The 27,725-nt window shown below is 39.9% G+C and overlaps 2 protein-coding genes across 2 annotated transcripts in view; one reads left to right on the top strand and one right to left on the bottom strand.

Annotated features, from left to right (window-relative positions):
* The window catches only part of PI4KA (phosphatidylinositol 4-kinase alpha), a 114,427-nt gene that overhangs the window by 49,755 nt on the left and 36,947 nt on the right, over positions 1 to 27,725 (bottom strand). The window contains exons 14-19 of the mRNA XM_075275525.1: positions 25,850 to 25,979; positions 20,310 to 20,405; positions 19,926 to 20,109; positions 12,081 to 12,184; positions 11,812 to 11,980; positions 8,054 to 8,104 (exon numbers count right to left, since the gene is read on the bottom strand). Coding sequence (XP_075131626.1) covers positions 8,054 to 8,104; positions 11,812 to 11,980; positions 12,081 to 12,184; positions 19,926 to 20,109; positions 20,310 to 20,405; positions 25,850 to 25,979 — 734 coding nt within the window. The remainder of the gene's footprint in view (positions 1 to 8,053; positions 8,105 to 11,811; positions 11,981 to 12,080; positions 12,185 to 19,925; positions 20,110 to 20,309; positions 20,406 to 25,849; positions 25,980 to 27,725) is intronic.
* SERPIND1 (serpin family D member 1) lies at positions 1,883 to 6,127 on the top strand. Its single transcript, XM_075275374.1, has 5 exons — positions 1,883 to 2,034; positions 2,120 to 2,988; positions 3,239 to 3,512; positions 4,945 to 5,089; positions 5,577 to 6,127. Exons 2-5 carry the CDS (start codon positions 2,136 to 2,138, stop codon positions 5,766 to 5,768), a joined length of 1,464 nt encoding a protein of 487 aa, XP_075131475.1. The 5' UTR covers positions 1,883 to 2,034; positions 2,120 to 2,135; the 3' UTR covers positions 5,769 to 6,127.

The raw sequence follows: 27,725 nt of genomic DNA on the forward strand, positions 1-27,725 counted from the left end.
CATTTAATTATTTATTAAGTATTAAAAATAGTCGAATCATTTTATTTTGAATCTGGTATCAGTAACTTTTTTCTGGCCCCCCTGCACCAGAATTGGCCCAGACTCTAACTCCATGGCTCCAACTCAAACTCCCTGAATAAAATCTGCATAATTGGAATGTTTTTTTCCCCCTAGAGGTTCAGTATGAAACCAATACAATACTGGTGGGGGAAAAAAAACAAAAAACAGCCTCCATATAAAATTGTAGGTACAGAGAAGAACAGTTCAGGCCCATATACAACAATGATCTGAAACATGGAATGATGCATTAGGAACAAACCAAAATCCAATGCTTTGAGGCAGCTGTGCTGCTGCTACTTCAGGGTAAGTTCACACAGGTTTTTCGGTCAGGATTTTGAGGCCGTATCCACCTCAAAATTTTGACCAAAATGCGGCTCCCACTAAAATCAATGGGAGCCGATTACCGTATTTTTCGGACTATAAGACGCACTTTTTTCCCCCAAAATTTTAAAAAAAGTAAAAAAAATAAATAAAATAAATAAATAAAAGTTCTAAATCACCTCCTCTTTTTTTTTCAATACAAGGTGATCTAAGCAATAGATATCCCCCAAAATGGTATAACTAAAAAGTACAGCTGGCCCCGCAAAAAAAACGCTCTATGCATCCCCGTACAGCTGCAGGGTCACCTGTCAATGTGGCCTTGCAGCTGTTGCAAAACTACAACTCCCATATATTAAATATTTTACCAGTTTTTGCTTCAAATTTTTTTTTCCCTATTTTCCTCCTCTAAAACCTAGGTGCGTCTTATAGTCCGAAAAATACGGTAGTTCTTTTTTCTGGGAGCCATTTGTTCCGGCTCCCAGAAAAAGAAGCGACATGCTCATTCTTTCAGGCGGATTCACCTTGAGACATCCACCTAAAGACACTTCCACCTGACTAGGTCCATTCATTTGGGCCTAATCTAGAGCGGAGTGCGCGTCTGGATGCCAATGCACTGTACCGGCATCCAGTCGCAGCTACCCAAATTTTGGCCCGGAACTTGAGGCGGCCTCCGCTTCAAGTTCCAGACTAAAAAACCCTGTGTGAACTTACCCTTATAGAACCGAAACTGCCATTGCAGCCCTTCAGGAGTGCTGAAACTCTTGATCAACATGACATATGTAGATTATGCCTCGGTCTTCCAACTAAAAAGGGCGCTGCACACTAATAACATACATCATTCTGGCCTTTCTGTGGGCCCCTTTACCACGTGACTACAATGTCAGTGTCACCGTAATATTAAAACAATCATCACATGTAAAGATTCATTTTATCTCTCTGCTGCTGTGGTTGAACAAGAGTACAACGTATAGGTATTATGGACGTTTGCCACCCTCTTAGACCTGTAAGCCAAAAAGCAGAAGCGGAGAGTACACCAAGATAAACTATAATGGAACGATCTGTACCGGTTCTGTGTTTTAACCCACAAGGCCTTACTGTTGTCAAGGCAAATATTTGCCAAAAACTTTCCCAATTACTAAAGTTTCAGTTTTAGGTGGGAAAGACTTCTATTAGAGCCTTGACATCTATGCTGGATCCATTTTTAATCCTGCAGAAACGCAAGCTGTTCTATTTTTTTCTATCAAAAATACCAGAGGGAACAGCAAAAATGCCAGCGAGAACAGAGCCCAAAATATACAACAATATAAAATTAAAATGGTGTGGTTGCCAATTTCCAGTTTTCATATATACAGTATTTCTGTTTGAGACATAAATGACTTTAGAAGAACGAACACAAAACTCTCCACTAAAACTGCTAAACTCCCATGCAGTTTGTTATTGTAAATGGAACAATGAAATACAGGAAATAAAGGGGAGTGATGGCAGGGAGGGAGCAGGGGCCCGAGAAGGAGAGGACTTTAGCTGACCAGGCATTTCTCTGTATGTTTGATGTTTTGGACTGTTTACTCTGGAAAGTGGCAAAGGTTATGTTTTAGCTCATCTGAGCCACAGCTTCATATTCTCCCTCTGGCAGTTGCGGCCAGGAGCCTCTAGGTAAGGACACTTCACATTCAGTTTCTTCAAAAATCTAAATAAAAATCCCCAAACTTGTATTTAAAATCTTCTTTTGCTTTTCTAGAACCACTGCTCCGAAGATGTGTCTCCTACATCTTGCCACGAGCTTACTCCTTATTTCTTCAGCATTGTGTGGTGTTAAAGACCTAAACGAGCATTTTGAGAGAAGTGATGGGGTAAGTTCTTTGGGAGCACGGGGTCTTCCTCCACAAAGTGAATTAAGCCTACAAGATGACACAGTGACCAATGACCTAATACCTGAAGGAGATGATGATGAGGACTACCTAGATTTTGATAAAATATTTGGTGAAGAGGACGACTACTCAGAAATCATTGATGCTCTTCCAGAAATCAAAGGTGATGATAAGACCCAAGGAAACATATACGAACTCTTTCCTGGAAAAACTAGGATTCAGAGACTAAACTTTATAAATGCAAAATTTGGCTTTGGCCTGTACCGTGCCATTAGAGAGAACATAAATGCAACAGATAACATCTTGCTGGCACCAGTTGGGATCTCCACTGCAATGGCTACAATATCAATGGGAACGAAAGGAGATACTCAGAATGAAATTTTGTCCGCATTAGGCTTTAAAGAATTTATCAACGCCAGTACCAAGTATGAGCAAAACACTCTTCACTCGGTCTTCCGGAAATTAACTCACAGGCTGTTTCGGAGAAACTTTGGCTACACCTTAAGATCAGTTAATGACATTTACATACGGAAAGATTTCCCCATTAATAAAGATTTCCAGGATAACCTGAAAAACTTCTACTATACGGAGGCTCAAGTTGGAGATTTTGAAGACAAGGCTTTTCTCCAGAAGGTTAACCAACGGATTCAGAAGTTGACTAAAGGACTGATAAAGGAGGCACTTGCCAACTTGAACCCAAATATTCTAATGCTACTTATTAACAGCATCTATTTCAAAGGTAAGTAATGACTTCCTAGATTATGCATATAAAGAGTCAAGTGCAAAAGAAAAGCAGAGTAGTCCACATCAACCAATCAGGATGCATCTTCTATTTTCCAAACAGCCTCTGACGTATGAGAGCTGGAATCTGACTGGTTGCCTTATACAAGTCCTCCACTTTTCTTGTGCATTAGTATGAGTAAATCTCCCCAGGTCCTCTTAGCTGTACATCTGACTATAGTGCATTAATATTTTCCTTATCCACACAGGAACATGGGAGAATAAGTTTCCACTTGAGCATACCTACAATGCAAATTTCCGTGTGAGTGAAAAAGAGGTGGTAAAAGTCCCCATGATGAAGCTCAAAGGAAGTTTTTTGTTTGCTATGGATTCGGAATTGGATTGTGAAGTTCTGCAGTTGCCCTATGTTGGTAATGTCAGCATGCTGATAGTATTGCCGCACAAACTATCAGGAATGAAGCTCCTTGAGAAGCAGCTCAGCCCACATTTGATAGAGCGATGGCAAAAGAGCATGACTAACAGGTAGGATACCTAAATGTTAAGAAAGCGTCTTGACAAATATTATTGCAAAAATAGGAATCCACTGATGTAGATACCTGATATGCAAGCCAAGTAAACCTAGTCAACATAAATAGAGCCCATTTTACTTCTAGACCCTTTGTTATTAGCAAATATGGCACCAACATACAAGAGCATCATGTTGGCAGCAACATATATAAAATACTCTATGCTAGTGAATATGGCTTCTAACTTATCAGGTGAGCAAGCAGAAGTGTGGGCCCTAGGAAAAACATGTAACTTCAATTCGTTAAGGGTGATATGACAAGTTTGGTGACTACTTATATGAAGGTGCATGTTATAGAGGCATGTGATCTCTCTCAACCAATCAGTTAAAGGAATGTGCGACTGCAAACAACACAGGACTCCCCCTCTCCTGTAAGTTTAGGGGTCATTACCAAGCTCTAATATCTCCAACCAATGCTTTAAACTTCAGTTCTTCAAAAGAACATACAATTAGGATGAGTCCACATGGGACATAGTCGCAGCAGGTTAGCTGTCAATGCCTCACTGGTGGCTAATCCATTGCAATGTACGACAATAGTTATAGAGATAGCACTGTGTAGTGTAGTGCTATAAACCCACAACTGAAATTCACCTGCTTTAAATTGCACGGTTTGAGAGATGTGAGATACCAGCTCCGATCCCAGACTGAATGCCACTGCAATACCACCACATTTCAGGCAGCTCTAGTGGCATTCACAGGAAGCAGCTGCTTATTTTCTGTGATAGGAAAGCAGTAGAGTAGCTGCTTAAAGGGGATGTCCAGTACAAACTCATGTTTTTAGACAACAGCCCTAACTGTGAACAGATCATTGGGTTTTGGCCTGCTGTAATGGAACAAGCTGGTTGCAGAAAAAGTATTAGGCCCAGTGACATGCAAAATGTCACATAGGAGTGCTCAGAACGACAGTCATTGTTTGCATTTTTTCATTGCCATTAAGAGGTATTCTATAATGTAGTCAGTTTCTGAGCAGCAGCCAGACTTTCTACTATTGTAGCTATCAAGAAAATAAAGAGAGGATCTAGTTAATAGAAACAGTGATCAAAATGTCTTCAGGGTTAAACAGTTTGCTCATAAAATAGCCACTGTGCAGTTCTTGGTGTTAACCTAAGTGAAACCTACAAGAAACACGAGGGCATAATATATTTATAATATATATATTAACACTCTCCATACTGAGAAATTCAAAGGTGTAAGTCACGCGGGAACCTACTAACCTGCATTAGTAGTGCAGAGGAGCAATGGTACTCAGCAGTCTTTGTATAAAAGCTGAATGTATTAGATATGAAACATAAGACTCATTTGTAACATGTACATTACTATAGACAACTACATGTTAAAATGGTTTATCAGATGCCAAAAAAAAAAATCCACTATATCCCTTGTTCTTAGGACAAGAGAAGTTCATCTACCACGATTCAAGCTGGAAAAGACCTACAACTTGAAGGATGCACTCAGCAGCATGGGAGTGAAAGACCTGTTCACAAGCAGAGCAGATTTTTCAGGCATTACAGATGAAGACATCAGCATTGGCCTGGTGAGTATAGAAGCATATATCTAAGAAACATCTTACTATACCATAATAGGTATATAGCCCCCTAGCTAGAATCTAAATGGTTAAACCAAAAATTAATTTTCAATGTTTTTTTTTAATGCTGAGCTACTTTGTTAATAAAAAGCTCATAATTCACCATTCACTTTCTAACTACTGGAAGCACATTTTATGGCACAAGGATCAAAGGGGAATGGCTTTATGTGAAAGTTGGAATGACCTGCCTTGACATTAAAAAAGCGTAGATAAAAAGGAACATCTTACTAACATTGGATGAATATTAATATTTTATGTTCTGCTGGAATAATATCCACGGTGGTATTTAGGTATTCATCATAAGCATGCAAAGGGCGCTACCATTTTAAATTCACTAAAACGGGAAAGGTTCGGTAGACATTCTCCCTATTCTCTAGCATGCGCTCAAGTCAGCTATATTTTCTCAGTGAACTTCTGCTAACCTAATATTCTGCAGTTTCAGCAACAAGGAAGCATCACGGTGAATGAAGAAGGCACAGTAGCAGCAGCTGTTACCGTGGTGGGATTTACTCCGCTATCCATCCAGACTCGCTTTATTGCGGACCGCCCCTTCCTGTTTCTCATATACGAGTATCGCACAGGGTGCCTCATCTTTTTTGGAAAAGTTGCCAATCCTAGCATATCATGAGACAGCCCGATAACTAAACTTATGCTTTATATTTAGATGAGGTTATTAAACTTTATTATATAACAGAAGTCTATGCAACATTGTTAAATCCCCAAAAAGTTGTACAGAAATCAGTGTATGTGGCTCAGCAGTACAAAAGCAGGATCCTACCATATCATTGTTATATCCATACTATAATTTATCCTTATATGTGCAGAACAAGATGGACTGATCTATGACTAAGGCTCTCCCCAGTTATACAGTATTCTTTTAATGTAATGCAATGAGAGAGCGGCAAATAGCCTAGACTATGCACTATAATACCTATCCGAAAAACATTTCTATACTATAGTAGAAGTCTTCATTAAAAAGTCCTTGACTCTTTTGTCTATCTATCTATGTAATCTATAAATAAAAGCTATCAACCAATATAGATTGTACTATCATTTCTTAAAATGTCTAAAAGTGAGTTTTGATGAAGCTTGGTCTGGCAGCGTTATTACTCAAGCTTTGTGTAAGCTTACTAAATATTTGTTTTTTGCTCGCAATGTAACCCTTAACCTCATGTATGATGTCCTCTGAGCAGTTAACTGGAAAAGTTACCCAAGAGTTGAGTTCATGTTAACAGCATACAAAACTGATATTTGTTGTACCATATAACAAATCTTACATTAATAGAAGTATTCTTAATGTTCTACATGTGTAAAAGCTTCATTTGAAGTTCCTTGAGCCAGAGTTTAGAAAACTATTAGGTATCCAAGTTTACTTTTCATGGCAGCACTATCAACTTCTAAAATCTTAACCACTTCAGTACCGGGCCATTTTGTGGTCCAGGACCAGACACATTTTAGGTTTATTTTGTATGTGCAGTTTAGAGGGCTGTAACATTTTTCTCATACGTCTCATTCAATTTTTGCATCTTTTTTCGGGGACACATAGGGCTTTATTTTTATGTTGTTTTTATTTTCTCATGTGTTTTAATTTTTTTTTATATCTGGGAAAATATAAACATAATAGGAGGGAAATTGTGTCTGGTTTTAATTTTTTTTTTTTTTTAATCTAATAACACAAAGTGCAACTGAAAAACTTTTATAAAATAGTTTTTCCTCTCCATTATGGTAATTTATTTTATATGGTGTCGCTGGGTGTGGGGCTATAACTTTTAATAACGTCATTTTATTGGCGTATTATTTTACTTATTACTTTATTTCATTTTTTTAAAACTTTTTAATTAATTTTTTAATATTTTATTTCAGATGGTGTCCCTATAAGGTCATAAGAGACCTTTGGGGACATCTGATCACTTTTTTTTTGTACTGGAGGCTGATTTCTCCTATAACTGGGGCTGGTACATTTAGCACCAGTTGCAGGAGGAACACAACCTCTGGCATGCTGTATACACACCTTATAGAGCTGATCTGGGTCCTGTAGGACCCAGCAGCTCCTGCAAGACGCTGCTCCCAGAGGATCACATGACCGCCGGGTCAGCAGGTCAGAAGGCAGGGAAGGGAATAAACTTTCCCCGTCTTCTCCCTGGGAGCTCCGTCTGAAGTTACAGCCGGCTCCACTGAAAGCAGCTGCACGATCTTGTGCAGCTGCTGTGTTCTGACTGGATGTACCAGTACGTCCTGTCAGAACAAGGCAACCACTTCCTGGACGTATATACTCTATGGGCGGTCCGGAAGTGGTTAAAGTTCCAAATTAAAAAAGGCTATAAACTTATTTGCATGCCCATATTTCTGACCCATGCTCCTATATTCCGTTATTTACCCTCAAAAAATGAATCTGGATATATAAAGGGAGAAAAGAAACAGTCTCAGCCAGTAATGGTTTATGTGATGTATGAGCTGTGTTGTAAGCTGGATGTGCCTGTGTAATGCTACCTAGTACCAATACATGATAAAGTGTTAGGACTTATAGATCCTTAAATGAAAAATTAAAATCAAAATGATAGTCCATAGACATGTGAGAGGATCTGGCGGACATTGATCATTTAAGAATTTGTACATATAGTGTACCAGTCAGAGAGGTTTGGACATCCTAACGATATTTTACAAACCCTTATTCTATTGGGCTGTTGTGTCATATGTCCAGTAATAGAAGTCTATGAGCAACAACAATAGGATTTGACTGTTCTGTACTATGATTTCTCTTTGGAAATCACAGGTTAAGGTTAAATTCTTTACCAATGTGATCTTCTCACTTGTCAGCTATAAACATGATATACTCTTTGCTGTATGCAGTGTAATAAAATGACAAGCACTAGGCCCATGACATAAAGATTATTACAAAGATGAAATACCCACCACAGCGATCACAGGTATCAGGACTCCCAGGTTCCCTGCACTGCTAGAAGCCTAGGAAAGAACATATGGAAAAGTCAAGCGGAAGTAGAAGAGCCATTCCTTGCATGATAAAACAGTAACATAGTTCAATGATATAATAACGCGTGCAACAAGTCTGAGTTTTGTTTTTAAACAAATTTTGAAAACATCTCAGGGAGGTGCATTTGCCAAAATTTCTACAGCTTTTCATTTATAACATTTCTATGAATATATCCTCGAATTACTAAAGACCTTTACCAGGACGGCAGCTGGAACAAGGAAACGTGACAATAAACTTTGCAACCGAATAATATTAAAAGAGGACTTTTCATGTCCTCTGGCGCATGCAGTTTTATATATCGCTAGAAAGCCGACAGTGCACTGAATTCAGCACACCATCGGCTTTCCTGTTATGTGCCCCGAGGCAAGAGATATCGATGCATTTACCGATACCTCTTTACTGTCAGAAGGACGTTTCTGACAGTCTAGCCCGGCTGTGAGGAACTCTCCCCCGTCCCCCCCGACTGTACTGTCCATAGCCCTGTATTGTCAAAGGGGACGTTCCTTACCACCCAGCCGTGACAGTGAGCTGTGAGGAATGGTAGGCCTTTATCCCTAGAAGCAATACTCAAGTGGCTCAAATACGATTGTGTGAGGCCATAGCAGTGGGCGAACCAGCAGTAGGAAAGAGGTTTCTTCACATTAGCCACTGATTCTTTTGTAACCACCTACAGATTGTCAATGACTTCTACAATGAGAGGTCTTCTTGAGTAATACTTAACCCAAGGAAACAGAAATGGCAGACATTTTCCGAGCACAGTCTGTGCTAAACATATACTCTACCATTGCACATTTATTACTGTTGACTTTGATACAATATCTCGTAAATATAAAAACCTGCAATACTTTAGAGTTTACTGTAAGTTTGACCTGTTTCCAGAACTGGCTTTCAATAAGCATGCTTATATATGGAATCGTAGATCAATGAGTGAAAGAACTTTCTCATACAAAACACAAAGACAAACAACGTTAAGCAATGTTCATTCTGAACCTGCATGCAGACCTTAATAGTTCTGTTATGGGACTTTGACCCAATTCTAGTGTGGGTGTAGACCTTGACATATTGGCCACAAGAGACGCTGACCTCTTCAAATCCAGACTTGCTGTCAGATAGATAGATAAATAACCACTGCACAGTCCACTACTTTCACATTAAAGCTGTTACCAAGTTGCATAGATTTTTTTTTATCAATTAAAGGGGTTGTCCCATAGCAAGGATCCTATCTATAATGCTAGTTTATGTGGATTTAAGACTTTTTCTAAATACATTGCTTTATCAAAACTGCTTTGTTTGGCCGGTATCTTAACTTATTCACTTCATTGTTTACATGTGTTTGTATGACCATGGCCCCGGACCACGGGCTTATCTGCTCAGTCCCTCAGTGATGTAGCTTCCTGCTCTCAAGGGGGGAGAGAGTGGCTGAGTGCTGGAAGCAGCTCTGAGCTGTGTATGTCTGACAAGTAACGGAGCTCCTCAGATAGGGGAGGGGGGGACGTGAGAGCTCTGAGATTTTTGAACTCTATCTTCTGCTCTTCCACTTATCAGCCGGTTTAATTGAATTTGGCTGATAAGGGCTGAGATAAGCAGTCCAGTACCTCTGTATGTATTACAAGCTGACTCAAATCCAGCTCTGCTACATCAGCTTCTAAATCAGCTTCATACTGTGGTAATGCATTTACAACCAATCCCTCATTACTCACTGCAAAGATGGCAGATAGCAGAGCAAGTGAAACCCCGCCCACTAATGTGCCAAGAAAACCAGGAAGTGAAGAGAACACACAGCCTGCAGGTTGGTGAACAAGGGTTATGGGAATAACCCTTTAAGTGTAATATGTAGCTGGCTTTCACACTAAGTTTTATACTGAGGACAAAGTTTAGCATGGTAAGATCTTTTTAGACGAGTAAAGAAAATAACCAGTGGAACATTTATATTTATGACCAGTAGTACAAACAAAGGGGTTGTCTTATGAAGACAATTCTTGACATGTGCCTTGCTAGGGTATATATGGGTGTCATAGGGAGCACCCACAAACAGGATCCACCAATTTGAACAGGAATATGAATTACATGGACAGTCATTTATTTGAATGGCCACCACTTTGTGTTACATTTCCATAGCAGAGAATCATCTTGGCTTCTCTGGGTGAGAAGATCTGATCATTGGGTGGTAAGGATTGCTACCCTGAATTCCTTTTAAAGAGTACATGTTTTCAGATATGCTTTCCAGACTCAACTTAACAAGGCCGTTTCTTTCTGAATATTCCATATCTAAGCAAGGACTTAACACCCACAAAGACATATGTGTTAAGTCAGACAGATGTTGGCCATAGCAAAATTATGGAAGGTGTATCACCCAGCTGTATATGCTACAGTACCTAGTGTAGTATAGCTACATGCTATACAGGCACCTGTCAATACAGCTCTGGAATACAAAAAAAGGGTTCTTACCTACAATTTGGGGTGGGTGGATCGATTTCTATATACTTTTGGTAAACACCCATAAATAGAATTAGAGGTATATGACTAGCACCCCATCTGCTGTGATGATCTGACAATAGTGTCAACCAGACTTTTCCTTTCCCACCCCCATTCGTACCTTTCGTTAACTAAAATGCAACACCCACAGTGGGTCTGATTTACTATTCTGATTGCAACTAAACCTTAGTTCAAGACACTTGGATTAAACACAATATTACAAAGCCCTGATGAGTATAACAGCTAATAGATGCTAGTGTTAAGCAGTGGACTTGTACAAAAGATTGCCAACCAACCAGGTCAGCTTCTTCTATGTCTGTATAGGAGGGATGGGGGGAGGGCAAGTTCAGGTTCAACTTGCAGATATTAACAAAAGAGGTTTCCAACTCACGTTCCTGAAGACAGCCAATGCATGGAAAATCTTCACGGCCCGAAGACATGCGTCCAAGAAATTCAAAGTGTAAAAAGTCCAGCAAAAACTTCTTCCATAAAATTTAACTTTTAATGAAGATACGATTAAAATTCACAAAAATTCTTCAGCAAGCATTATGCATAGATGGAATTATGCAGTGAGCCACATAAGTGACTGACTAACTTACGCGTTTCGGAAAGAAGCTTCCTTAGTCGTAGCCTGACTTTTTACACTTTGAATTTCTCAGCTTCTTCTATGCATTAGAACAGAATTCCAAACATTATAACCTATAAAAAATGTTCCTACATTTTGAGAACGCAATCGTATTATTATGTATATACAATTTAACACGTATAGGGTTAGAATGAGTAGCAAAACACCTATCTGCATAGACAGTTGAGGGCACTTGAATGCTGTCAACCATATCTTATCCTGATGGTGCGCATCTGCAGTAACCCAATGCTTATCCTGATGGTGTGCATCTGCAGTAACCCAATGCTTATCCTGATGGTGTGCATCTGCAGTAACCCAATGCATATCCTGATGGTGTGCATCTGCAGTAACCCAATGCTTATCCTGATGGTGTGCATCTGCAGTAACCCAATGCATATCCTGATGGTGTGCATCTGCAGTAACCCAATGCTTATCCTGATGGTGTGCATCTGCAGTAACCCAATGCATATCCTGATGGTGCGCATCTGCAGTAACCCAATGCATATCCTGATGGTGTGCATCTGCAGTAACCCAATGCATATCCTGATGGTGCGCATCTGCAGTAACCCAATGTCCCACCTTGAGTGCTGGACCCTTTTCACTGGCTCTCTCACTGGCCCTTTTGCCTTCCAGCCCCAGTTGCACAAATAACTCGAGTAGGTTCATCAGCAGCTCATCTACCAGCTGTTCTCCTTGGATGTTGGCAGCAATGTTCGCCAACGCATTAATGACCGCCAATGAGCAATGTCTAATGAAAGAAGTAAAAGAAAAAGGTGAAAGAGCAACTTTGTAATTGAAGAAATGTCATCTAATATCTTTATTTAGGCTGAAGTATAACCACAACATACCTATAGCCATGATCTTTGTAATCCTTGGTGGCAGAGTACACAACTGAACTGGCCTTCACACTTATCTGCTGGAACAGGTTCCACACCTCCTGGTAAATATATTGCTGTGGAGAAAGGATCAAACATCTTAAAAGCTTTTTAGTTACATGAACACAATCCAGTTACACAAACAAATCTATGCAAACACTTTTGATTTCGGGCCATACTGCAACACTTTTCCTTCATTGAATGCAGGGGTCTCAGGGTCAAACAAGCAGCAAACATTAACAAAACAATATAAAAAGTTATGGAAAGTGACCTAATAGTCACTGAAAACTTCAGACCAATGTAATAGCGCTCAATGTTTATTTTAACAAAGAGAGGCTTTGCAAATCTAACTAGGGAATAAGACAAAATGTTAAAAAAATACTACGTATGACATCCCAAAAACAGATCAGAACATGTTAAACATATCCCCACAACAGTTTCATGTGTACTATGTTCCCGGCTGTGCTCTTCTACCTAAGTAAAGGGATGTTGTCCAGGATTAGAAAAACAGTGCCTCATCTGTACACAGAACGTGCGTGGTACTGCAGGGGATGAGGGAACACCAGATACAGCCCATGCACAAATATAGAAAGGTTTCTAAAAGAAAGGAGTATTTTTTTTCTAATCCTGGACAATTCTTTTCTCATTTTGTCAATTTAGAACAAAACATTTTTTGAAGATTTTTTTTGTTTTGTTTTGTCTATTAGTACTGGGCATCTTAGAAACTGCACTATGGTATGCTGGGTCAACCTCTGCTTATTCTTTGTAATACAGGTTGTGTCATAAGATTATCAGACTGACTTGCCGATTCACACAGTGACCAAGTGTCAGAAATTTCTTTGAGACTCACAATGAGAAAATGACTTCTGGACTTTCTGTGTGAACCTGCAAATCAACCTATTTATGCGACACAGGGAGGACACAAACACAGGCTGTATTACAAAGAAAAAGCACCAGACTAACCATAATTCAGTTTCCAAGTTGTCTAGTTCTAACCGATAGAAAAAATAAAAAATTGTGAAGTGCTGCATCAATTTCTTAAAATATTTTTATAGTATTCAAAACTTTTTTATTTTTTTTATACAAAGCTCCAAATGCCGATTGACTGCACCTTCCAACAGAGGGAGCTTAGCGCATACAGTGTTACTACTGAATTCAGTGCATAACAATGTGCAGCATGTTCTCTACAGTGGTGCCTGCATGTTGTTTTAACCGGTTAAGGACCAGGCCCAGAAGTACATTAAGGACTGGGCCTCTTTTTTCAAAACTGACATGTGTCACTTTAAATGGCAATAACTTTGAGACGCTTTAACTTACACAAGTGATTTTGAAATTGTTTTTTCGTAACACATTGTACTTCATGTTAGTGGTAAACACTAATCAATATTTTTGTATTTATTTATAAAAAAAATTGCAAATTTGATGGAAATTTGGAAAAAATTGCAATTTTCAAAATGTGAAATTCTCTGCTTTTCAGGCAGATAGTCATACCATCCAAATACATGAATAAATATTATCTCCCATATCTCTGCTTTATATCGGCATCATCTTTTGATCGTCTTTTAATTCATTTTGGATGTTACAAGGCTTACAAGTGTAACAGCAATTTTCCAGATTTACAAGAAAATTCCTCAAACTAATTTTTTAGGGAACACTTCAGTTCTGAAAGGAATTATAAAGGCCTATATAATAGAAACCCCCATAAATCACCCCATTTTCAAAACTACACCCCTCAAATTATTCAAAACAGCATTTGGGATGTTTGTTAACCCTTTAAGCATTTCATAAGAATAAAAATAATATGGAGGTCAAATTTAGACATTTCATTTTTTTTCACTAATACATTCATTTAGACCTAAAATTAACACATTCACAAAGGGTTAAAGGAGAAAATGCATCTCACATTTTGTTATGCAATTTCTCCCGTGCACAGAAATACCCCACATGTGGATGTAAACTGATTTTTGGGCACACGGCAGTGCACGAAAGGGAAGGAGTGACACTGGGTGTTTGAACAGCATATTTTGCTGGAATAATTTTCAGGCACCATGTCACATTTGCAGAGCCCTTAGCGTACCAAAACAATGGAAACCCCCCAAAAGTGACCCCATTTTAGAATCTACACCCCTCACGGAATTCATCAAGGGGTATAGTGAGCATTTAGACCGTACAGTTGTTTCACAGATTTTACTAACATTGGAATGTGTAAAAGAAAAATTACTAAAATGTCACTTTATCCCCAAAGTTTTCATTTTCACAAGGGGTTAAAGGAGTAAAAGCCCCCCAAAGTTTGTTAAACAATTTATCCTGAACACGGCAATACCCCATATGTGGCCATATTCTGCTGTATGGGAACATGGCGGGGCTCAGAATGGAAGGAGCGCTATTTTGCTTTTGGATGGCAGATTTTGCTGGAATAATTTTTAGGTGCCATGTCGCATTTGCAGAGCCCCTAGAGAACCAATACAGTGGAAACCCCCTAAAAGTGACCCCATTTTGGAAACTACACCCCCCACAGAACATATCAAAGGGTAGAGTGAGCATTTTGACCCTACAGCTGTTTCACAGATTTTATTAACATTGGGACATGAAAATGAAAATTTACTTTTTTTTCCAACAAACTGTCAATTTAGCCCCAAATTTTTCATTTTCACAAGAGGATAAAGGAAAAAAAGCTCCCTAAAGTTCGTTACACAATTTCTCCTGAACACAGAAATGCCCCATATGTGGTCATAATCTACTGTATGGGAACATGGCGGGGCTCAGAATGGAAAGAGCGCTATTTGGCTTTTGAAGGGCAGATTTTGCTGGAATATTTTTCAGGTGCCATGTCGCATTTGCAGAGCCCCTAGTGTACCAATAAAGTGGAAACCCCCTAAAAGTGACCCCATTTTGGAAACTACACCCCTCATAGAATTTATCTAGGGGTTTGGTGAGCATTTTGGCCTCACAGCTGATTCACAGATTTTATTAACAATGGGACGTAAAAATGAAAAATTACTTTTTTTTCCAATTAATCGTCCATTTAGCGCCATATTTTTAATTTTGCAAGTAGCTGAAGAATTAAAAGCCCCCCAGAGTTTGTTACACAATTTCTTCTTAACACGGCAATACCCCATATGTGGCCAAAATCTGCTGTATGGGTACATGCTGGGGCTCAGAATGGAAAGAGCGCTATTTGGCTTTTAGAAAGCAGATGTGACTGGAATAGTTCTCAGGTGCCATGTCGCATTAGCTGAGCCCCTAAAGTATCAATACAATGGAAACCCCCCATTGTGACCCCATTTTAGAAACTACACAGGTGACAGTAAACTGGAATTCACCAAGAAGTGACCCCATTTTGTAGGGACAATTTTAGGGCCTCTGCAAATGTGACGTGGTGTCCAAAAACAAAGAATATAAATCTGCACTCCAAAAGCACATATCGCTCCTTCACATCTGCGCCCTGCTGGGTACCCAAATAGCGGTGTATGCCCACATGTATGACACTGGTGTACCCCGGATAACGGACTTAATGCCATATGTGGGTATAAATGGCTGTTTGGGCACAGCCGGACACAGAAGGGAAGGAGCGCTATTTTGGTTTTTGGAGCACAGTTTGGTTTTAGGACACCATGCCACTTTTGGAAAGCCCCTGAATTGCCAATAAAGTGGAATCCGCAGACATGTCACCCCCTTTTGGACACTACCCCACTCATGGGATTTATCAAGTGGAGTAGCGAGCATTTTTAACCCCTGAGTGTTGCATTTATTTAGTTTCCAGAAATGAAATCACAGCTGATAATGAGAAGTTAAAAATGAAAAATTTCCAGAGATTCGCCATTTTAGTGCCCGATATGTTGTGCCCAACTTATGTCAGCAGAGACACTCCAAAAACTGGTAAGCGGGTATCCCGGGCACAACAGCTTTTAGAGCGTTCATCTCTGATACAAGCCGGGCACAACATATTACGCACTGAAATGACGGATTCCTGGAAAAATTGTCATTTTCACCTCTCACAATCAGCTTCGTATTCATTTATGGATAATAAGTTATAGCAACACTTGGGGGTTAAAAATGCTCTCTGTACCCCTGGAGAAATCCTTCAGGGGTGTAGTTTCCAAAATAAGGTCACATATCAGGGGATTCCACTTTACTGGCGTTTCAGATCTACAAAAGTGTCATGGCATCCAAAAACCAAACCGTCTGTGGCATCCAAAAACCCAATAACCCTTCTTCCCTTTTGCGTCCAGCTGTGCCCTAATATCAGTTTATACTCACATATGACATTACGTCCGATATAACGGGTACACCAGTGTCATACATGTGTCATAAACTGCAGTTTGGGCGCACAGCAGGGCGCAGAAGGAACGGAGTGCTATGCGGCTTTTGGAGTACAGATTCAGATGTTTGGTATCTGGACGCCATGTCATGTTTGTAGAGCCTGTAAGGTACCAGAAAAGTGGATTCCCCAAAGGAGTGACCCCATTTTGAAAACTGCACCCCTCAAAGAATTTATCAGGGGGTGTAGTGAGTATTAGTATCCCAGACGTGACTGCACAGCGGATGGCGAAGAGGGAATATATAAGCTGTGCGGAGGACATTGCAGACACCAAATTCCCTACTATGTCCCAGTAGCTCCTATGATTGGGGGAGTCACTCTGGGGGTCACATTGGGGGTCACTTCTGGTGTTTTTTCCCTCATAAGCTGTAAATCTGGGGTGTCCCCTGATATTCGCTCGCACAGCTTATATATTCCCTACCTGCCGCAGCCAGTTGTGTTCTAATAATTTGGCGATTTTTGGGGGGGTTTGCCTTGACATTGCTAGATGCTGTATTTTCTTTATTCTTCTGGTGACGCGGCCATATAAGGGCTTGTTGTTTGCAGGATGAGATGCATTTTGTAATGACACCATTTTTGGGTGCCTACAACCTACTGATTACATTTTATTAACTCTTTCTTGCTGGATTAAAAAAAAAAAAAAAAAAAAAAAAATCAATCCTGCATAGAGTTTTACATTTTAAATTTTTCGCCATGCAGCGTACAGTATAAGTAACATGTGTCCTTTATTCTGCGGGTCGGTACGGTTACGGCGATACCTCATTTATGTTATTTTTTTATGCGATACTAAGTCTGCAGAACAAAAACACATTTGGGGACATAAATCAGTGATTTTTGCATCGCCATCTTCTGAGAGGCGTAACATTTTTATTTTTCGGTTGACAGTGTTGGTTGAGGGCTTATTTTTTGCGGGAAAATGTGCGCTTTTTATTGGCACTGTTGTGGGGTGAATATGACTTTTTGATCACTTTTTATAGCATATTTTGTAGGATGAGATGGCAAAAAATCATTATTTCCGGCGCGTTTTTTCCGGGTTTTTTTTCCGACGTTCACCGTGTACATTAAATATTATTTCAGTTTTATTGTACAGGTTGTTCCGGACGCGGCGGTACCAAATATGCATTGCTTTTTTTAATTTTTAGTGCTTTTTTTTATATAATTCATTTTGTATAGAAAAAAGGGATTTTTGGACTTTAGAACTTTATTACTTTTTTCATACACTTTATTTTTTTTTTTTAACTTTTTTTTTACTTTTTCATGTGTCCCTTTAGGACACTTGAATCAGTTGATGCTTTGATGAAAGCATCAGCTGATTCAGCACAGTAGCAGACAGGACACGAGCAGGACATGAGCCTGCTCGTGTCCTGTAAGCTGCAGAGGAAGTGAGACACATCGCTCACTTCCTCCACCGCCTGGCAGGATCACCAGGTATGTGGGGGCTCTGGTAGTCTGGGGTCACTGGCCAGACCCCAGACTACCTTGTACTGACATCGGCACCCCCCGATCTCGCCGCGGGGGGTGCCGATCGGGTTAACCTGTCGGCGGATCCCTTTCGATCGCGCCGTGATGTTTGACGGCGCGATCGAAAGGGTTAACACGTCCAGTCGGACTCAGTTACGACTGGACGTTATGGAGGAAGGGGTTAGGTGTTAGTAACACCTAACCCCTGTCCCCCCCGCACCCCTCCCCCCGCCAGAAAGGTACCTAAAGGCCGGACGTATTTCGGCAATAGTCCGGTCTTTAGGTACCAGCACATGAGGCCGTAAATTTACGTACGGCGGTCCTCATGTGGTTAAATGAAAGTCTTTGCATGTTTGTTGCTCTGTATCTGTAGACTTTTAGGTTATGAAATTACCCTATTTACTCCCAAGTAGTCAAAAGCATTAGGTTTTATCAACATCGCATGAGAAGTCGACTCACAACAAGCTAGTTGGTGGGAACAAGGATTGTGGGGCCCAATTATGAACACATTTATGTTAAACTTCCTATAGGATTGACAATCTCTTCTCACTCTTAACAATTTTCCTAGATTTTTGAATATAAAAAGAACGTTTGTCCTATTGGGTTCAGATAGTTCCTGATTGTATGTAATGAGCATATGACCTACCGTACATCTATGTCCTTTGTAATCCCTAAAATCTTATCCATTTACATTAGCCACAAACATTTTAGTAATACATACAAAGTCTTCTCAAATCATATTGCTAAGAATTATTAGAATACTAGGTGTTATCAATTACCGGATAATGATCCAGAGGTGCAAGTTCTCTAATTTCTTTCTTTACATCGGGGGTATTTTACATACTGTACACCGTGGTTGTCGATGGGCAAGATGTATTACTTACTGAACAAAGATTCCGGGTAAAGGATTTGTTGAACCTGCAGAATGTCCTTACTAACATATTACATCATGTGATTACAACATTAATGTTGTTTGCTAACCTGTCCTGTTGCGCTAGTATTTGTACAGTAACAATGGCACAGGGAAAACGTTTCTTGTACATTTAACATCTCTGGTAGAAGAAACATAACAAAGTGATTGGGTTTGGGATCCTATCAGGGATGCAAAAAATAAAAAAATAAAAAAATTATTTATATATATATATATATATATATATATATATATATATATATATATATATATATATAATATATGCTTAATATAGGCTTCAGATTTTATCCGTAGGGAGGTACTCTGCTTACCCATCGTTCACATCTGCATTTGGTAATCCATTTGGGTAGTCCACATGAATAATGCGGACATGAAAGTAGATCACAAAATACTTTTCTGTCCGCATGTTCCATGTGGATACCGTGCGGAGAGCACACAGACCCCATTATAGTCTATGGGGTCCGTGTACTTTCACTGCACACCGCTTGGCAATGCGTTTGGTATTCCATTCAGGGAGGTCCCCATGCGGACTCCCCGAACGGATTACCAAACGTAAATGTGAACAAGGGGTTAAGACGACAACAGAGGAGAAAACTAGAGTTGTTACAATACCAGAATTTAGTCTTCCACACGTGATACCAAGTGCATTATTGTAATACTCAATATCAAAATTATACTTTGTTATAACTTTGCAATTCAAATGGGAATTGTGCCACTTTTACTTAGGTCATTTGGGGATCACTATAAATATTGGCCCAGATTAATCAAGCCTTGAACGCCAGTATTCTATTTGTGCAAGAACTAGAAGCTTTTTCATTTCCAGAAAAGCAGACATGGCGAGGGAATGGCATGGGCGTGCAGGGCCATCGGCCCCACCAGGTTTATTATCATTTTCATCAGAAATCTGGCATAAATTCCGTGAGAAATGTACACTAGATATGAGCTGATGTATATCATCCTCCAGGCTCACAGCCCAGGTGACCGTTCCCCTCATTTAACCTGTGTGCTACATCAAGGAAGTCTTGCTTTAGACTAGTGTGAGAAGATTCTTTACAACTGATCAAAAACCAAGGGTTAGTTTAGAGCGCACTAGCCATTTACTTACATTGCCGGTTATCACCATGCACCCCAGCTGGTCAATGATCAGCACATCTAGCTGTGACGGTGGTTGACAAAACTTCTGTTGAAGGATCTGAAGAATTGGCTCCATCACCTTAGGTGTGTCCCTCAGAGCAACAGCAATGTGACCCAAAGCACGGATTGTGTGATCCGGAATCAAATGTGCATCCCTGAAACAGAAGGATACAATGGTGTAATATTTTGTGTGACTGAATCACATGAAAAATCTACATAAAACTTTAAGTAGCAACATTCCACTGAGCATAAGCTTGTGTCTGTCTTCTAGATTTTTTTTTAATCTTTAAAAATATCCACTTTGGTAATAATATTCCTTGATAATAGGTTTTCATTTATAAACAGCAAAACATACTTTTCATTCTCCTGTGATATATAAAGACGATTGGATAAACTGGCGAGGAAGGCTTCTACAATAACTGGATCAATAGTTAATCCTGCCTTTAGACACCTGTAATGAAGAAACAAAAATTACATATTTCTGTCACAGATACAACTGCAATTCATTGTAGTCTGTTAGCATTTCTATTGTATGCAGCACACATGAGGAAAGCTGAAGAGATTGCTTAACCCCTTATGGATGTAGGGTAGGGTAATTTGGGCATTAATGCTTAGTGACTTTTTTTCCCCATGTTTCCCATCTACATTTTTCAAAATTCATAACCACTTAAATTTTCTTTCGAAATAGCCACATGAGGGCTTACTCTTATTATGAAGAGTTGCGCTTTCAGTTAGCACTATTTTGGGTTGCTAATGATGTTTTTATTAACATATATGGGGAAACAAACAGTCAACTTTGTCTGGAAGATCACTACGATTACAGCGATACCATATTTAAATATATATAAAATTTTAAATTGGTTTTATGCCAAATATATATATACACATATATATATTTGCACGGAGTCCCTATGTTCTGATAGCTTTACCATTTTTTTGCTGTGTTGCTGATGGAGTTCTTTTTTTGCTGATGTGAGGGCTGTTTTATTTCAGGACAAAATTGTAGTTTTGTTTGGTACTATTTTCCGGTATGTACAGATTTTTGATAATTTTTTAATTGATATTTTTGGGTGAAATGAGGTGACCAAAACCAACCGATTTGTTCATTGTGGTATTTTTTTTTTTTCTTAAAACGTTCAACATACGGGATAAACAATGGATAATTTTCACATATTTTAATTGTTTACATTATTTATTCTTTAACCCCTTAGAGACACAGCCCAAAAGTGACTTAAGGACCAGGCCTCTTTTTTCAAATCTGACATGTGTCACTTTAAATGGCGATAACTTTGAGACGCTTTAACTTACACAAGTGATTCTGAGATTGTTTTTTCGTAACACATTGTACTTCATGTCAGTAGTAAATTTTCGTTGATATGTTTTGTCTTTAATTATGAAAAAATAGGAAATTTGGTGAAAATTTTGAAAAAAATGCAGTTTTCAAACTTTGAAATTGCAAGCCTTTGAAATAGAAAGTCATACTACCCGAATTTTTTCATAAATATAATTAACCATGTCTCTGATTTATGTAGCAATCAAATTTTAAGCACCCTTTCATTTTTTTCAGATATTATAAGGCTTACAAGTCAAGCAGTAATTTTCCAAATTTTCAAGAAAATTTCCAAAACACATTTTTCAAGGGACCAGTTCAGTTCTGAAGGGAACTTGAAAGGCCTCTCTAATAAAACCCCCCAAAAGTCACCCCATTCTAAAAACTGCACTCCTGAAAGAATCTAAAACAGCAGTTAGAAAGTTTCTTAACCCTTTCAGCATTTCACAACAATTAAAACAAAATGGAGGTCAAATTTACATTTTTCAATTTCTGTCACTAATATATTCATTTAGCCCTAGAATTTACACATTTACTAAGGTTTAAAGGAGAAACTGCACCCCACATTTTGTTACACAATTTCTCCCGAACACGACAATACCCCATATGTGCTGGTACCCTAATGTACGGGCACACGGTCGCTCTCAGAACAGATGGAGCACTAATTGGATTTTGTAGGCCAGATTTTGCTAGAATATTTTTCAGGCGCCATGCCCCGATTGCAAAGCCCCCAAGGTGCCAAAACAGTGGAAAACCCCAAAATGTCACCCCATTTTGGAAACTAGACCCCTCAAGGAATTTATCAAGGGGTATAGTGAGCACTTGGACCCTACAGGTGTTTCACAAATTTTTTTACCATTGAGATGTGAAAATGAAAAATTACTTTTTTTATAATAAAATGTCACTGTAGCCCCAAATTTTTCATCTTCACAAAGGGTTAAAGGAGAAACTGCACCCCACATTTTGTTACACAATTTCTCCCGAACACGACAATACCCCATATGTGCTGGTACCCTAATGTACGGGCACACGGTCGCTCTCAGAACGGATAGAGCGCTAATTGGATTTTGTAGGCCAGATTTTACTAGAATACTTTTCAGGCACCATGTCCCTTTTGCAGAGCCCCCAATGTGTCAAAACAGTGGAAACCCCCAAAATGTCACCCCATTTTGGAAACTATACCCCTCAAGGAATTTACCAAGGGGTTTAGTGAGCCCTTTGACCCTACAGGAGTGTAACAGAATTGGCCCAACAAAAGGAAAAGTGACATTTTTTGCTATAAAATGTAGCTTTAACCCCAAATTATGCATTTCCACAACGGGTTAAAAAAGAAAATGCACCCCACAAATTGTCAAGCACTTTGCCCCAACTACAGAAATGCCCCACATGTGGATGTAAAGTGATGTATGGGCACACTGTAAAGTCCAGAGCTGAAGGATCGCTATTGGGATTTTGGAGGGCAAATTTAGCTGAAATCTGTTTCAGGCACCATGTTGCATTTGGAGAGCCCCTGAAGTGCTAGAACAGTGGAAACCCCCCCCCCCCCCATTTTGAAAACTAGACCCCTCAAGGAATTTATCAAGGGGTTTAGTGAGCACTTGGACCCTACAGGTGTTTCACAGATTTTTTTACCATTGAGATGTGAAAATGAAAAATTACTTTTTTTCCAATAAATCGTCCATTTAGCGCCATATTTTTAATTTTTGCAAGTACTTAGAGAATTAAGAGCCCCCCACAGTTTGTTACACAATTTCCCCTGAACACGGCAATACCCCATATGGGATCATAATCTGCTGTATGGGTACATGTTGGGGCTCAGAATGGAAAGAGCGCTATTTGGATTTTGGAGGGCATATATTGCTGGAATAGTTTTGAGGTGCCATGTCGGATTTGCTGAGCCCCTAAAGTATCAATACAATAGAAACCCCTCAAAAGTGACCCCATTTTAGAAACTACACCCATCAAGGAATGTATCAAGTGGTATTATGATTTTGAGACTAAAAATGCTTCCCAAAATTTGAAATTTTTAAAGAAATATGCCATTTTGGTATCCAATGCATTGCACCCACTTTGTATTGTCAGAGACCTGCACTCCTAAAACTATTAAGTGGGCGATCCCGAGTGGCAAAAAAATTATATATGTGGGTATAAACTGCTGCTTGGGCACACAGCAGGGCTCAGAAGGGAAGGAGCACTGCGCTTTATAGCTTTTGGGGTACAGATTTAGAGGGACTTTCTGGGTGCCATGTTGTTTTTGCAGAGCCCTGGAGGTGCCAGTAAACTGGAATTCCCCAAGAAGTGACCCCATTTTGTAGGGGAAATTTTAGAGTCTCTGCAAAAGTGCCATGGCATCCAAAAACCAAACCGTCTAAGTCTGTGCTCCAAAAACCAAATAACCTTCTTCCCTTCTGTGTCTGGCTGGGCCCTAATATCAGTTTATACCCACATATGACATTACGTACGTTATCCGGGGTACACCAGTGTCATACATGTGCCCTAATATCAGTTTATACTCACATATGACATTATCCCGGTTACACCAGTGTCATACATGTGGCATAAACTGCAGTTTGGGCGCACAGCAGGGGGCAGAAGGGAAGGAGCGCGATGCGGCTTTTGGAGTATAGATTCAGATGTTTGGTATCTAGACGCCATGTCATGTTTGTAGAGCCTGTAAGGTACCAGAAAAGTGGATTCCCCAAAGGAGTGACCCCAGTTTGAAAACTGCACCCCTCAAAGAATTTATCAGGGGGTGTAGTGTAGTATTAGTATCCCGGACGTGACTGCACAGCGGATGGCAAAGAGGGAATATATAAGCGGTGCGGAGGACATTGCAGACACTAAATTCCCTACTGTACCCCCAGTAGCTCCTATGATTGGGGGAGTCACACTGGGGTCACTTTGGGGGTCACTTCTGGTATATTTTCCCTCATAAGCTGTAAATATAGGGTGTCCCCTGATATTCGCTTGCACAGCTTATACATTCCCTGCCTGCCGCACCCAGTTGTGTTCTAATGATTTGGCGATTTTGCGTGATTTTGTCTTCACATTGGTAGATGCTATATTTTCTTTATTTTTCTGCTGACGTGGCCATATAAGGGCTTGTTGTTTGCGGGATACGATGTATTTTGTAATGACACCATCTTGGGGTGCCTAAAACTTACTGATTACATTTTATTAACTCTTTTTTTTGCTGGATTTAAAAGAGAAAAAATCAATTCTGGTATTGAGTTTTACCTTTTACATTTTTCGCCATGCAGCGTACAGTATAAGTAACATGTGACCTTTATTCTGCGGGTTGGTACGGTTACGGCGATACCTCATTTATGTTAATTTTTTATGCGATACTAAGTCTGCAGAACAAAAACACATTTGGGGACATAAATCAGTGATTTTTGCATCGCCATCTTCTGAGAGGCGTAACATTTTTATTTTTCGCTTGACAGTGTTGGTTGAGGGCTTATTTTTTGCGGGACAACCTGTGCATTTTATTGGTACTATTTTGGGGTGCATATGACTTTTTGATCACTTTTTATAGCACATTTTGTAAGGTGAGATGGCGAAAAATCACTACTTCCGGCGGGTTTTTTCCGTTATTTTTTACCGCCGTTCACTGTGTACATTAAATATTGTTTCAGTTTTGTTGTACAGGTTGTTACGGACGCGACAATACCAAATATGTATTGTTTTTATTAATTTTTTGTGTTTTTTTTACATAATTCATTTTTTATAGAAAAAAGGGATTTTTGGGACTTTATAACTTTATTAATTGTTTTCAAATACTTTTTTTTTTTTTTTTTACACTTTTTTTTTTTACTTGTTCTTGTGTCTATGGGACACATGGATCAGTGAAGATTGCATCACTGATTCTCTACTCTAGACTGAGACACAGGCTGCAGTGACAGCCTGCACGTGTCTCACTCTAGACACAGGAAGTGAGCTGTGCGGACGGGACAGCTCACTTCCAGAAGACGCCGGGAGCACCAGGTAAGTAAGTGAGTGCTCAGGGCTGTCTGGGGTCACTAACCAGACCCCAGACTACGTACTACAGATACCGGCACCCCCCCGATCTCGGTCCGGGGGGTGCCGGCGGGGGGGGGGGGGGGGGAGAGAGATCGCGGCACCCTTTGTTTGCGGTGGTCATGTTTGACCATCGCAATCAAAGGGTTAAAACCTCCGATCGGTAAAAGTACCGACCGGAGGTTATGGAAAAGGGTGATAGCTGTCAGTAACAGCTATCACTCAGTTCCGATTCCGCCCGCTCAGCTAGTGAGCGGGCGGAATCACCATGACGTAATATTACTTCATGGTGCGCGAAGTACCTCGCGTCCATGACGTAATAGTGCGTCAAAGGTCGCTAAGGGGTTAAATACTAAAGTGTTTTTAAACTTTAATTTTTTTATTATTTATTTTAAATAGATTTTTATCATTATTGTTTTATTGTTCCAAAGTTGCCCCTTTGATACCCAGGTCAATGCACTGCAATTGTGTCATTTTTTTTCACAATCATACACCTATGCAGAAATGAAAAAAAGATTACTAAATACAGTGACTCAAAAGGATACCTGCAGATGTTTTCAATGGCAATGTCTCGCAGCTGTTCATACATGGAGGGCTGGCTCTTCTTACCATGTATAACATTCATTGTTGATTCAGAGTGCTCATTTGTGATGCTGATCTTAATGTCATTAGCTCCTGTGAATAACAGTTGAAAAAGGTGTGTAGCAGGAACAGATACAGGGACAAGAATATCAAGCATAGGGAACAAAGCCCCATCTAGATATCCTACTAACATTATAAATGTGAAAGTTTGGATGTTTGTTAGTCAATCACGCAAAAACAACCAAACTGATTTGAATGAAATTTGGCTCATACTGTAGATAGTTTGTAACCTTGATTAACACATAGGCTACTTTTTATCCTGGTAAATGACATGGCTTCACGGCTGTTATGAATTTATGTTCACATATTATGTTAAACTGCTCTTGCAGCAGCTTATCTCAGGTTCTGATAAAGCCAGGTCTGTTATCTCTCTGTGTAACCACACACATAACCCTCAGTCCATTGTGTAGACACATTTGCATATTATCTGATATGCTTCAGGCAGTGCTGACACACTGGATGGGAAAACACCTTTAATCCAAATTGGCAGTTTGCTACTTTTAAACATGTCTGGAAAAAGAAAATCTAATTTGTAGCAAAAATCTAAAACAACTAGAGCTATAAGGGTCAGTTCACACGTGAAAACCGCCTAGCTTATTTGTGCGAGGTAAAAAACCTCGAGGAGTTTTTTTGACGCTGTTTTTTGCATTCCACGCGGTTTTTGACGAGGTTTTTGACGCGGTTTTCGCTAGCGGTTTTCGCTAGGGTTTTTTTTTCCTATATGTGCAATAGAAACTGCAGGCGAAAACCGCGCGTTTTTTTGCAAAAAACCGCGCGGTTTTGTGTGCAAAAAAACGCGCGGTTTTTTACCGCGCGGTTTTCGCCTCCCATTCACTTCTATGCAATTCTTCAGGCGTTTTCCGCCTGAAGAAAGGTCATGTCGCTTCTTCAGGCGGAAAACGCTAGGAGGAAAAAAAAAGCTAGTGGTCTACATAGACCACCATGTTAAAGGAGAGGTTTTTGAAGCGAATTCCGCTGTCAAAAACCTCCCCTTTGCCCACGTGTGAACTAGCCCTTAAGGTAGCCAGAAGTCAACTGAGTTCTCCTCAAGGGGAGCTGAGGGGGATCATCGACGCCAACACCACACTCATTAAATGGCGTCCCAGTGAGCCTCTGTGATTCCGGAACAATCACAGGCATGGTTCGAGGAACAAGCTCAGCAGCAGGCCAACTTGAGAGCTGCCAAAATGCTGAAGCATGCGGATCATCAACGCCAACAACACTCTCATTATATGGCTTCCCAGCGAGCTGCAAAGATGTCGGAACAATGACAGGAATGGTGTGAGGAACAAGTTCAGCAGTAGGACAGCTTAAGTGCTGCCGAAACGCAAGAGCAGGCAAACCATCAACGGCAGTAACTTGCTGAATATAGGCAGATTATCAACGCCAACAACACGCAAAGTCGCAGGCAGAGGCTAGTCAGAAATAAAGAGGATAGTGGCAGCAGAAGAATTAAGTAGGCTGCCTCAGCAAATAATACTAGCCATAGGCCATGAGTATTGTTCACACTATACACACTGGGGCTAATTTAGTTAATCCACTTGTGAATTGTCGTAACATGCGCCAGAATTAAAAAGCATCAGCCTTTTAATCATTTTAATGCACCAAGTGGAGGTGTGCCAGTGTGCCAGAAATGAAACCTATGGCAGTCAAGAACTAGTGTAGATTTCTACTGTAACTCACACAAGTTTTCTTTAGAGAGATACTAAATCTGAGGGGCCACCTAAAATCCTGCTATTTTGGTTGCAAAAACACATGTACGTTCAACCAAAAAATTGC

Source organism: Leptodactylus fuscus, chromosome 1 (assembly GCF_031893055.1).
Source record: "Leptodactylus fuscus isolate aLepFus1 chromosome 1, aLepFus1.hap2, whole genome shotgun sequence".
NCBI lineage: Eukaryota > Metazoa > Chordata > Amphibia > Anura > Leptodactylidae > Leptodactylus > Leptodactylus fuscus.